This window comes from Pseudophryne corroboree, chromosome 1 (genome assembly GCF_028390025.1).
Source record: "Pseudophryne corroboree isolate aPseCor3 chromosome 1, aPseCor3.hap2, whole genome shotgun sequence".
Taxonomy (NCBI): Eukaryota; Metazoa; Chordata; class Amphibia; order Anura; family Myobatrachidae; genus Pseudophryne; species Pseudophryne corroboree.
Genome location: NC_086444.1, coordinates 796,074,521 through 796,088,610, shown reverse-complemented (window position 1 = coordinate 796,088,610; position 14,090 = coordinate 796,074,521). Strand labels below are relative to the sequence as shown.

The following is a 14,090-nucleotide window of genomic DNA, read 5'->3' as shown; positions in this document are numbered from 1 at the left end:
GAAGCAAAGTTTAAGAAAAAGCTGTTTGGCGTGATTAGATGTTTGAGGACACATCTGTATTAATGGCTGTTTTATCATTATTACTGATGTATTAAAAGTACAATGAAAAAATGTACAATGAGCAAGGTAATAATGCACAATCATATAGAAACCTGACAGAAACTTAATATGCAAATAGTCTGACAGAAAGAAGATTTCCTAACACCCTTTTTTGTTTCACAGAGGTTATCCGAGTTAAACAGCTAAGGATACTTTTTCAAAAGCCTCTACATTTTTATTTTAATCATCCTGACATAAGCTACAGTAAAACATTCAACTTGCACTGTTGCTTAAGGCTTATCTTGCAATACTGTGGCAGTCTTTATAGGTTGTGGTTCATTAGGTCGACAAGCATTAGGTCAACATACATTGGGTCAACCACTGAAGGTCGACATGGTCACTAGGTCGACATGTACAAGGTTGACATGAGTTTTTTTGACTGTTTTTGGGTGTCGTTTACTTCGTAAAGTGACGGGGAACCCCAATTAGTGCACCGCGTCCCCTTGCATGGCTCGCGGCTTCGGGCAAGGTGCCTCACTCCGTTACAGCTGCGCTCGGTACATGTTACGTTCCCAATCGTAGTCCACGTGGATCATTAAGTATGAAAAAGGTGAAAAAATGAAGAAAAAAAATATGAAAAACTCATGTCAACCTTTTTGGATGTTGACCTAGTACATGTCGACCTAACGCATGTCGACCTTCAGTGGTCAACCCAATGTATGTTGACCTAACGCTTGTCGACCTAACGACCGCCTCCCGTCTTTATAATACTTTACTCCTTTGAGGAAACAAAACCTGTAACTGAAATGAGACATTTTCAAGATTTAGGTGTGCTGCATACATGTACTGTAACAATGACATAGTCATATATCTGATATTATGGTATAATTAATTATGTTAAAGGGGCCAATGTACTAAGACTTGGAGAGAATAAAGTGGACGGAGATAAAGCACCAACCAACTAGCTCCTGTGCTTTTTTCAAACCCAGCATGAAACATGGCGGAAGTTAGGAGCTGATTGACTGGTTTATCTCTGTCCACTTCTTCTCTTTCCAAGGCTTAGGACTTTATTCAGAGATGGACACAGATCGCTACATACGCAGCCAGATCTGCGTCCATCTCCTTACATGCTGGGGGCCGCCCAGCACAGGGCAAGGCTGCCCAGCATGTGCGAGTCCGCCTCTCGATGCATCCGCAATGAGATTACGGACGCATCGAAACTAAGGTTGACCCGCTGTGCTATCATCTTTTTAATCGGAGCGGCGCTGCGTGTGACAACGTGCAGCAGCAATGAAACGGTTCCAATCCGGTCTCCCTGCCCCCCCCCCCTACCCCAATGTCGTTGTTCACCCCGCGAACACCCACCGCTGTCAATCACATTGCGGTTGCATGCATCGTGGATGCAACCGCAATGTGTGTGCTTGCACAGCCGAAAGCTGCCGCTGCACATGCGCAGTTTGCCTCCATGGGCAAATAGCACAATGGGCCGCATGTGCGGGCGAGTCTGAATGACCCCCTTAGTACATAGACCCTTACGTTGTTCGATAGTAAGAAGCATACAAAAAGACACAGAAGACTGGAATATATGTCAAAACTGCTAAAAGAAAGAAAGTTGGTATCATCCATAACAGCCACTTAGATGTCCTTTCTAAATTGCACTAGAAAAACTACATCATCTCATTGGTTATATGTAAACCATTATATATTTATTTGAACCTCTTTCACGAATGTTCCCCAGGGTACAGGTCAACAGTTGTTGTTACTAGATGGATCTTCAGAAAATATACCCTACGTGACAAAAATCAAAAGCTCTTTTGAATCAATGTGCATGTGATTTGGAGCAAGTTTAACTCCCTCAGGTCTGGTACAAAGGATGTGTTGATTTAAAACTCAGCGGTTTTTCAGGATCAGGTGACTTACTTTCACAGAGGAAACTCTATACAAATGATTCCAGCATACAATTACAGGTCAGACTCTGACTTCACTAACAACGTATAAATTGATGAATTAGATTTGTACGAATCTTAGCAACTTCAAATGATTCTAAAGGGCATGTCCGTTTTAAAAGCACTGTACGCCCCTAGGCAAAGCAGTGCACTGGGGCCCCTACCCATCCTGCAGTGGTAGGGGTGGCGGCTGCTATCAGCTTTGATGTCCCACAGGCGGTAGAGGGTGTTCTATTTTTCACTCCACATGTAGGACCTGGAGCAGTAATTTCTGCTAATTGCTCCTTTACGGCACAGATGGTGAGACGGGGCGGGAGAGAGAAAACTAAACTGTAAAATGGGGCATTGGGCTGAATGACAGGGCCACAGTGCATGACTTCAAGGGTGGTAGGGGGTGTTTAATATGCAGGTGAGGGGTGGATAGTGGAGTGGGCTTAATCATCATTTTCCTGTGGGAGGGCAGCTTGCTTGACTGCAGGTATCTCCAGTTCCTGGAAAAATATTTCTTAGCTTTCAATGGGATATAAAAAAAACAGGATTTTAATACCTTTTCTTCTAGTCCGTAGAGGATGCTGGGGTTTTCTAGAGTGTGAATTGGCTCCTCCCTCTATGCCCCTCCTCCAGACCTCAGTATAGGAACTGTGCCCAGGGAGACGGACATTTTGAGGAAAGGATTTACTTTAAAGTTAACGGTGAGATTCATACCAGCACTTCAACCATGCTGCACAACATGGCATTTAACATAACACATGCCAGCAGGCATGAGCTATTGCAGCAACATGCTGAAAACAATTGTAACACAACACTTGTGTAACTACAACAAAGTAACTACTGCAGGTAAAGTACGCACTGGGTTGGGTGCCCAGCATCCCCTACGGACTAGGAGAAAAGGATTTACTGGTAGGTATTAAAATCCTGTTTTCTCATACCACCTAGAGGATGCTGGGGTCCACTTCAGTACCATGGGGTTATACCAAAGATCCAGTATGGGCGGGAGAGTGCGGATGACCCTGCAGCACCGATTGACCAAACTTTAGGTCATAGGTTCTCAAACTCGGTCCTCAGGAGCCCACACAGTGCATGTTTTGCAGGTAACCCAGCAGGGGCACAGGTGTATTAATTACTCACTGACACATTTTAAAAGGCCCACAGGTGCAGCTTATTATTTCACTTGTGATTCTGTGAGGAGACCTGCAAAATATGCACTGTGTGGGCTCCTGAGGACCGAGTTTGAGAACCTATGCTTTAGGTCCTCATCGGCCAAGGTGTCAAACTTATAAAACTTAGCAAACGTGTTTGCCCCTGACCAAGTAGCTGCTCGGCAAAGTTGTAAAGCCGATACACCCCGGGCAGCCGCCCAGGAAGAGCCCACCTTTCTAGTAGAATGGGCATTCACCGAATTTGGTAACGGCAATCCTGCCGTGGAATGAGCGTGCTGAATCGTACCTCTGATCCAGCGCGCAATGGTCTACTTAGAAGCAGGACACCCAATCTTGTTTGGAGCATACAGGACAAACAGAGCCTCTGTTTTCCGTATCCGAGCTGTTCTTGCGACATAAATTTTCAAAGCTCTGACCACATCCAGAGACTTTGACGCAGCGAAGGTGTCAGTAGCCACTGGCACCACAATAAGTTGGTTTATATGGAAAGAAGAAACCACCTTTGGAAGGAATTGCTGACGAGTTCTTAACTCTGCGTTATCCTCATGAAAGATCAAGTAAGGGCTCTTGTGAGACAAGGCCCCTAACTCAGACACCCGCCTTGCGGATGCCAAGGCCAACAGCATGACCACTTTCCAAGTGAGAAACTTTAACTTTATCTCCTGGAGAGGTTCAAACCAATCCGATGTAAGGAACTGCAACACCACGTTAAGATCCCATGGTGCCACAGGAGGCACAAATGGAGGTCGGATGTGCAGACCCCCTTTCACGAACGTCTGAATTTCTGGAAGGGAGGCCAATTGTTTCTGAAAGAAAACCGACAAGGCCGAAATCTGGACCTTGATTGAACCCAATCGTAGGCCCGCATCCACACCTGCCTGAAGAAAATGGAGAAAACGTCCTAACTGAAACTCTTCCATTGGAGCCTTCTTGGTTTCACACCAAGACACATATTTTCTCCAAATATGGTTGTAATGTTTAGACGTTACGCCTTTCCTGGCCTGAATAAGAGTGGGAATGACTTCTTTAGGAATACCCTTTCGTGCTAGGATCCGGCGCTCAACAGCCATGCCGTCAAACGTAGCCGCGGTAAGTCTTGATACACACACGGCCCCTGCAGCAGCAGGTCCTCAAGAAGAGGAAGAGGCAGAGGATCTTATATGAACAACTCCTGAAGATCTGGATACCAAGTCCTCCTTGGCCAGTCTGGGACAATGAGGATCCCTCAAACCCTTGTTCTTCTTATGATTTTGAGAACTTTTGGTATTAGTGGAAGTGGTGGAAAGACATATACCGACCGAAACACCCACTGGGTCACCAGTGCATCCACTGCTACTGCTTGAGGGTCTCTCGACCTGGAACAATTTCTCTGAAGCTTCTTGTTGAGACGAGATGCAATCATGTCTACTTGAGGAACTCGCCAAAGACCTGTCACCTCTACGAAGACTTCTTGGTGGAGGCCCCATTCTCCTGGATGGAGATCGTGTCTGCTGAGGAAGTCTGCTTCCCAGTTGTCCACTCCCGGAATAAAAATTGCAGACAGAGCTCTTGCATGTCTTTCTGCCCAGAGGAGGATCTTTGTCACCTCTGCCTTCGTTCCTTCGTTCCGCCCTGGCGGTTTATGTACGCTACTGCTGTTACATTGTCAGACTGGATCTGTACGGGTTGATCTTGAAGAAGATGCACCGCTTGTAGAAGGCCGTTGTAAATGGCTCTCAACTCCAGAACGTTTATGTGAAGACAAGTTTCTTGATTTGACCATCTTCCTTGGAAGCTTACTCCCTGTGTGACTGCACCCCAGCCTCGGATACTTGCATCCGTGGTTACTAGGACCCAGTCCTGAATCCTGAACCTGCGTCCCTCTAGTAGGTGAGAACTGTGTAGCCACCACAGGAGTGAAATTCTGGCTTTGGATGACAGGATTATCCTCTGGTGCATGTGGGATCCGGACCATTTGTCAAACAGGTACCACTGGAATACTCTGGCATGGAATCGGACAAACTGTATGGCCTCATAGGCCGCTACCATCTTTCCCAATAACCGAATGCATTGATGAATCGCCACTCTTGTTGGTTTCAGAATTTGTTTGACCATTCTCTGGATTTCCAGAGCCTTTTCTACTGGAAGAAATACTCTCTGTACTTCTGTGTCCAGTATCATTCCCAGAAAGGACAATCTTGTCGTCGGTTCCAACTGTGACTTTGGAAAATTTATGATCCAACCGTGTTGTTGAAGTACTGTCAGGGACAGTGCAATGTTCTGCACCAACCATTCCCTGGACCTCGCTTTTATCAGGAGGTCGTCCAGGTAAGGAATTATATTGACTCCTTTCTTTTGAAGGAGGATCATCATCTCCGCCATCACCTTGGTGAACACCCTCGGTGCCGTGGAGAGTCCAAACGGCAACGTCTGAAATTGGTAATGACAATCCTGTATCGCGAATCTCAGATAAGCTTGATGCGGAGGATAAATGGGAACATGTTAGTAGGCATCTTTTATGTCCACTGACACCATGAAATCCCCTTCCTCCAGACTGGAAATCACTGTCCTCAGAGATTCCATCTTGAATTTGAACCTTTTCAGGTAGAGATTCAGAGATTTCAGGTTTAGAATCGGTCTGACCGAGCCGTCCAGCTTCGGAACTACGAAGAGGCTTGAATAAAACCCTACTCCCTGTTGTAACAAGGGAACCAGGACAATGACTTGGTCCTGACACAATTTTTGTATTGCTGCTGCTACCACTTCCCTGTCTGGGATAGAAACTGATAAGGTCGATTTGAAAAATCGGCATGGGGGAACGTCTTGAAATTCCAGTTTGTATCCATGGGACACTATTTGTAAGACCCACGGATCCAGGCCAGATTGAACCCAGATCTGACTGAATATTTTCAGACGTGCCCTAACCTGAGCGGACTCCCACAAGGGAGCCCCAGCAGATTTTGGCAGAAGCAGGGGTTGATTTCTGCTCTTGTGATCCTGGAGACACTGTGGACTTTTTTTCCTCTTCCCCTTCCTCTACCCGCAAAGAAAGGGGAACCTCTACCCTTTTTGTATTTATTGGGCCGAAAGGACTGCATCTGAGAGTGATGTCTTTTTTGCCGGCGCAGGAGCATAAGGCAAGAATGTCGACTTACCTGCGGTGGCCGCAGAAACTAAAGTATCCAGCCCATCTCCAAACAAGGCCTCACCTTTATACGGGAGAGCCTCCATATTCCTTTTGGAGTCTGTGTCAGCATTCCATTGGCGAATCCACAATGCCCTTCATGCTGACACTGCCATGGTAGCGGCTTTTGATCACAAGAGCCCAATATCTTTCGTGGCTTCTAGCATTTATGCAGCAGCATCTTTGATATGACCCAACGTTAGGAGAATCTCGTTTCTATCTACTGTGTCAATGTCTGATGACAAGTTTTCTGACCACTTTTCAATAGCACTACTCACCCACGCACAGGCAATGGTAGGTCTGAGTAGTGTCCCATTGGCCACATAAATAGATTTTAACGTAGTCTCTAACTTGCGGTCTGCCGGCTCCTTTAGTGAAGCCGTCCTAGGCGCAGGGAGAATCACCTTTTTTGTTAATCGTGACAGGGCACTGTCTAAAACGGGGGGTGACTCCCACCTTTTCCTGTCCTCTGCCGGGAAAGGATAAGCAACCTGAATTCTTTTGGGGATCTGAAATTTCTTTTCAGGGTTTGCCCAGACTCCCTCAAAGAGAGTGTTCAGCTCATGAGATGGAGGAAAAGTTACATTAATTTTCTTTTCTTTATAAAAGTAAGCCTTCTCCTGAGGTAAAGGAGGTGCCTCCGTAACTTCTAAGACCTCCTTTATAGCAACAATCATGTACTGAATGTTTTTCGCTACTTTTGGATCTTTTCCCCTGGAATCACTAGTGTCTACACAGGTATCAGAGTCCGTGTCGGTATCAGTTTGTACTACTTGTGCAAATGACCTCTTATGGGAACCAGAGGGATCCCCTGTGGATGAAAAGGCAGAACTATTAAAAATCACATCTTCCACGGATTTTCTCCAGGTTTCTGCATGACTTATCCAAGCTCTTACTGATATGATTCACACTATCACGTAATTCTTTCACCCATTCAGGCTCGTGGTGTGCCGGCAGCGCCACCACATTACAAGCAACTCTGTGTCCCTAAAATGGCTCCCTCAGGGGAAGAGCTCCCTGCCTCAGACATGTCACACACGTGAACAAACACACCACAGACACTTCGCGGCTTACAGGGGACAAACCCACAGTAAAATCTGTCAAAAGGACACAGAAGAGATTTGCCAGTTCACAACTCAGCGCTAATGTAAAATCCCTGTGTAATATAAAATGTCCACAGAGACCTGTAGCGCTTTTATAATGCCAAATTACCAATACAGCACCAATTTACAGTGTGCCCCCCTTTATTTGCACCATGATACTTGGCTCAGAAGTGGAGGACCAGCGTTTCTTCCCCTGCAGCTTGCTTGGAGAAAATGGCGCTGAGCAGTGTGCTGGATGACTGAGGAGGAAGCACCGCCCCCTGTAATGGCGCGTTTCCCCTCAGACTTTATCACAAAAATATTTATACTGGCCGGGGTGTAGGATTGTGCCACGGCCCAATATGCTACTTTTTGCCAGTCAGAGTAGGTTTTCATGCTGCCCCCCCCCCCCCCCCCCCTGCTGTGCATGGATAGCATGTCCGCACAGCGTTCCCGCTCGCCGCGCGGTACCTTGAGCCGTCACGATGACCGGAGGTCCCTCTGGCAGATCTCCGGTAATAATACTCGCGCGTCTTCTGACTTCTGGCTCTGTTAGGGGGGTGACGACGTGCTGTGGGAGTGAGCGCATAGCCGCAGCTAGTGTTCAGTACCCTTCAGGAGCTAATGGTGTCCTGTCAGCAAGAAGCAGAGCCATAAAACTATTCAGGAAGTTGGTTCCTACTTCTTCCCCACGAAGCAGGGAGACTCTTGTCAGCAGTCTCACTGAAAATAAAAAACCTAACAAAGTCTTTCAGTCAAACTCAGTAGAGCTCCACTGGAGTGTGACCAGTCTGCCTGGGCACATTTTCTAAACTGAGGTCTGGAGGAGGGGCATAGAGGGAGGAGCCAGTTCACACTCTAGAAAAGTCTTAAAGTGCCCATGGCTCCTGCGGAACCGTCTATACCCCACCTTTCAGAAGGTACTGGGGACTAGAGGATCAGAGTTCAGGAGACAGAGCAATCCACCAATGAAAATATAAAACTGCATACCAGGCGTGTGGAGCTGGAGCAGGGACCAGCTGTTTGAAGGCTGATATCTCTGGTTCTGGGCATAGTAGAGACAAGCTGCTGGGGTCCACCGAAAGGGTAGAGTCACAGAATTTGCAGTATGCACCCAGAAAAACTCTAGGTCAGACAGAACCCGAGATATCTGGTTGGGAAGAGCAATTAACAGGCTTTGATAGAGACCACTTCTTTGAAGTCAGATATCTCCAGTTCCCCAGGGCCGATTTAAAAAAATGTGATACTCCTGGAAAAAGGGGACTCTCCGCTATCAGCCTAGGGCCCTTATGCTTCTAAGACCCTTGGACAAATGCCTATTTAGCCCATATAAAAAGACGGCCCTGCTAAAGGGCCTATTTGCTAAGATTTTTAACATAAAATTATGCAGAAATGACAGCTTCTACATAATTATGAGTTGTTGCTATGTGCTTATTATGTACCTAATGCATGCAATTTAACAGACATCTCCTGCAGAATCCTAATTAATGCTATTAATGGGGACACCATTCTTACCCCTATCCATACCTCCCAACATGACCCTCTCCAGGAGGGACAGAATGCTCTGCTTCTGGACTTCCCTCTTAAGTTATAATTGCCATCACCTGTGCTGAAACACCTTTCTTATCCATTAACCTGTTCAACACAGGTGCTGGCAATCACGAATTAAGAGAAAATCCAGGAGCAGAGCATTTTGTCCCTCCTGGAGAGGGTCATGTTGGGAGTTATGCCTATGTACCAAACTCCAAAAATCAAAGCTTTTCGTGGTTTGGCCCTGTTAGTTTACAGTACACCATCTGCTTAGTGCCATAGCCCTTAAAGCCACCACGGCCCTGTGCTGAGTGCTGACTAACCAGGGGCTGTTGTCATAATGGCTGTCATGGTCTCCCAATTATATTAAAACTCAGTCCAGACTGACCAGAACTGAGGTTAGTTGAAGAGTTGTCCCATTTTTTTTTTGTTAAACAGTGTACTGTGCATTTGTTACTTTATTCATATATTTGCAGTACAGTCCTCCTTAGCCAAGACTGGTACTGAGATCTATAGGGGCGGGATCTGGTCCCGCTATTGCTGGAGGAGAAGCCCTTATAGGAAATAATGGTAGAGCAGCAATGTTCTAGGGAAAGACTGCTTTGTAAACAGCAGCAAGGTTGCCCAAGTTTGTCTGTCTATCTATCTGAAAGTAAGCATTTGCACCTGTCTACAGTGCTGTCTTTATAAAACAAGAACACAGTAAGAGGGAATTTTTATTTTCAAGTCATGCTACCGTGGTCTTCCTGTCTTGCAATAAGAATACTGATACCCATGTAAATACTTTGTTGAGGAGACACTATCGCTTTGACAATTTATTGAGTTTTGCTATTCTGCAGAAGTGCTCTCATTGCAAACCAAGAACATAACATCTGTTTTCAGTACTGAAACCAACCAGAATGCTTTTTTAAGTAACAAACAGTTTCAGAAAGTGCCCCCACCCCCTTCTTATAGGAGCCCAGTCCCACCTGGATATCCTCATAAGAAGGGGAGAAAGAATGGAGAAGCACAGTTTGTTACTAGCAGCCGCGGTGCTGCTGTTTGCTGTATATGTAACAGGTAGGTGATGTAGGAATTTGCACAAGTACATCATAATTGGGATAAACTACATACCTCCCAACATGACCCTCTCCAGGAGGGACACAATACTCTACTTCTGGACTTTTCTCTTAATTTATGATTGCGGGCACCTGTATTGAACTAGTTAATGGATAAGAAAGGTGTTGCAGCACAGGTGATGGCAATCATATATTAAGAGAAAAGTCCAGGAGCAGAGCATTCTGTCCCTCCTGGAGAGGGTCATGCTGGGAGGTATGAAACTATGCTAAAGCTGGACATACATTATACCACAGGTTCTCAAACTCAGTCCTCAGGACCCCACACAGTGCATGTTTTCCAGGTCTCCACACAGAATTGCAAGTGAAATAATTAGCTCCACCTGCGGACCTTTTAAAATGTTCCAGTGAGTAATGAATACACCTGTGCACCTGCTGGGTGACCTGCAAAACATGCACTATGTGGGGTCCTGAGGACAGAGTTTGAGAACCTGTGCATTATACAATTATCTGGCAGATTATCTGCCAGATCTGGCTGGTTGGAATAAAAAAATACTGGTAATGAATGAGAGCAAATGACAATCAATCATTTGCTTCCAAACACCAGAAAATAGACAAAACATGCCATTCAGACAAATTTGTTAAAATCACGGATTTAAGCAATCTGTCTGAACCACAGAACATTTTCCAGTGTCTAGGAGCAAATGGCCAGTTGTCATTTGCTCTCATTCATTACCAGATTTTCATTCCAACCAGCCAGATCTGGCAGATGATCTCACCATCTGGAGATGGTCTTCTAAGATTGTTACATGAATCGCTTTTTTTCTTACAAAAAGCTTTTTAATTGTGCTTCTTTTTAGATTTACATATAAATACATATTTTATATAATTCCTTAAGATAATTTATTAAACATGTTATATTTGTATATAACTATAGACATATATTACACTTCCTCCTGATCTGAAATTGTCATCAACATATACCTCCCAACATGACCCTCTCCAGGAGGGACACAATGCTCTGCTTCTGGACTTTTCTCTTAATTTATGATTGCCGGCACCTGTTTTGAACAGGTTAATGGATAAGAAAGGTGTTTCAACACAGGTGCCATCAATTAAGAGGGAAGTCCAGGAGCAGAGCATTCTGTCCCTCCTGGAGAGGGTCATGTTGGGAGGTATGCCAACATTCCAATATATCTTCATACCTATATGATAACATTAACTACAAAAGCAGAAAATTCAGTTTTGAAGTTCAACCGATGCTGCATTTACTTTGAGATGAAAAGAGCAAACTGAAAGTTTATATTCTACTTAGTTCTTATCTACGTTATTAAGCATGAAAGGGATTTTACATATTAATAATAATATTATGTGAAGATTTCTAAAGTATATTTTGGTTTTATAAAGGATATTTGCAGAGCTGTGATATTATTATCCTTTATATGGCGCCACAAGGGTTCCGCAGCACCCAATTACAGAGTACATAAATAATCAAAACAGGAAAACAGTGACTTACAGTTGAAGACAATATAAGACAAGTACAGGGTAAATAAACATAACTACAACAGCAGAAAACTGCGGAATTTGGCGCAGCTGGAGATGGTTAAAGTAAGAAAAGGATAGGCACATGAGGGAAGAAGGCCCTACTCATGAGAGCTTACATTCTAGCATACTGTCCGTTCTACCCCCAGCTGCATCATGCTGCAGATTCATTTTGTCTATGAAATGAGATTTGAATACCTCAGAGTAGTAACTGTTTTGGGGTTTCATTAGGTCAGGGAAATTAGTTTAAGTGGGTCTCTGAATGGGTGTGGATCATAGGGTCAACAGTAACTAGGTTGACCACTATTGGTTGACACGGTCAATATGTTGACATGGAAAAAGGTGTACGAGTGTTTTTTTTTAATTTGGGTGTTGTTTTTAAAGTGACCGGGAACCCCAATTAGTGCACTGTATCCCCTCTCATGGCTCGCTTTGCTCACCATGTTTCGGACAAGGTGGCTCGCTCCGCTACTGCTGTGCTGTTTCCTATACCCAATCATAATCCACATGGATAGTAAAGTATGAAAAAGTAAAAAAATAAAAAAAGTGAAAAACCCATGTCAACCTTTCATGTGTTGACCTAGTGACCATGGACTGGATCCCCTCTGAATATTGATATTCTTTAACTCCTGTAAAAAAGTAAGGATTTACTCACCTTCTTTAAACTAAATTGAAATGTTAAGTTTGCGTGACAAACCTTGTTTGTGTTAAAGAATAACAATAAAATTTTCTCTGATCACAGTGTGCTGCTATATGTCTGTTAACGTTACCATTCCAAGTGACTGAGTAATTTAATAGACTATGCATGCTTATTTTATTTATTTTCATCGTTTACATGATATATTGCTTAAAGTAGACAAGCAGAACGTTTCCATTAGGGATGGCCATTGGTGTGTTATCAATCGATGGTACCATTGATGGATAACCTCGAAGGTGTGAAACCATCTGTAAGGGAATCATCAATGGTTTCACCCATCGATGGTCACCCCTAGTTTTGGGCCAATCGGGGCAAAGGGACGTGGCTTCACGGGTGTAGGGGGCAAAGCCATGCTTCATGTCCCGACACCCTGTTTAGAAAAACAAAATAATTCAATAGCTCTTTGTCATTAATGGCGGGAAACCATCTGATTCTCCCCATCGATGATAAAAGTAGTTACCATTGGTCATAGACCATCAATGTTTTTAAATCATCGATTGTCGATGGCCATCTCTAGTTTCCATTATTGCTGAATGATCTTTGTTCTCAGCATGACAGAACCTGGTGAGAATGAGCGGAGATAGTAGAGCAGTATCACTGACTGGTGACTGAATAAGCGCATTGTACACAGTGGCTGAAATTGAGTTGTATTTGGTTCCACTTTCTGTAAGCTTTCTTCTATACATAACCATTGGCTCTATCCCTACCTGCACCCTATTTCAATATATACTAACCGTTTTTATTTATAGTTACAAATCAAAAACTAAAATGCTCATGATCTGTAAGATAGCAAAAGTACAGTAGTGCACAGCACACCCTTACTATCACATACCATGTAGACCATTTGGTGTCAACCTTTTACCTGTCGACCCAATATCCAGATACCATTGCATACACAGTCTTAATCTTGCATAACCTGGCCATTGCTCAGGCAGAGTCCATACTCTATACCCCAGCTGCTCCAGCAGTCACAAGTCAGACCCTGGTCAGAAGTACATATAAAACTGAAGCACAAGCTAAACTAACATTATAGTAAATGTCAATTTATGGCTCCAGTTCTGTATAGCTGCAGCCGGGGCAGGACTTGCAATCACAGGGCAGGGGCACTCTAATCTGTTTCCCCTCTTTCACACAATTACTCATTACTTTATGCTCTTTCATGGTCCTCTACTAATTTTCACCTGGCCTGCTAAGTCAGTATTTGTACCCCAGGCTATAATTAGTATTGGTAGCTTCTACAGGTTGAGTATCCCATATCCAAATATCCAGAAATATGGATTTTTTTGAGTGAGATAGTGAAACCTTTGTGTTCTGGAGGCTCAATGTGCACAAACTTTGTTTAATGCACAAAGTTATTAAAAATATTGGCTAAAATGGGCTTCAGGCTGTGTGTATAAGGTGTATATGACACATAAATGCATTCTGTGCTTAGACTTAGGTCCCATCACCATGATATCTCATTATGGTATGCAATTATTCCAAAATCCGGAAAAATACGATATCCAAAATACTTTTGGTCCCAAGCATTTTGGATAAGGGATACTCAACCTGTATGAAGTTTAATAAGGCACTTGAGTTTTTATTTCCTTTTGTGAGAGGCTGTGATACGGGTGTGATTCATTTTGCTGGTGGTCACATGACTGACCACGGTATCCCGAATGGTAGAATGCGGCAGGTTTTAGGGGTAACTACCCTAACCCTTCTCTCTCTCTCCCTTGTTCGCAGCTAGGGCTAAATCTAGGGGGGTAGTGGCTACAGGTACATTTTTTGAAGGTGTCGGCTACGGCTAATGAGCCCTCTAGTGCCTAACCGTAACCTCGCTATAATCCCTAACCCTAAAACCCACCCCGATACTTACCGGCAGGATGTTGGCTGT

The 14,090-nt window shown here is 44.2% G+C and overlaps 1 protein-coding gene and 1 long non-coding RNA gene across 3 annotated transcripts in view; one reads left to right on the top strand and one right to left on the bottom strand.

Annotated features, from left to right (window-relative positions):
• Window positions 1-14,090, bottom strand: part of LOC134910544 (uncharacterized) — a 263,414-nt gene that overhangs the window by 194,802 nt on the left and 54,522 nt on the right. The gene's annotated exons all lie outside the window — the stretch shown is intronic.
• Window positions 1-14,090, top strand: part of JCHAIN (joining chain of multimeric IgA and IgM) — a 60,077-nt gene that overhangs the window by 26,039 nt on the left and 19,948 nt on the right. The window contains exon 3 of one of the 2 annotated variants that reach the window (XM_063935508.1): window positions 9,875-9,979. The exons of the other annotated variant lie outside the window; for it this stretch is intronic. Within the exon in view, the coding sequence (XP_063791578.1) occupies window positions 9,875-9,979 (105 nt within the window). The remainder of the gene's footprint in view (window positions 1-9,874; window positions 9,980-14,090) is intronic. 2 annotated transcript variants of the gene reach the window in all.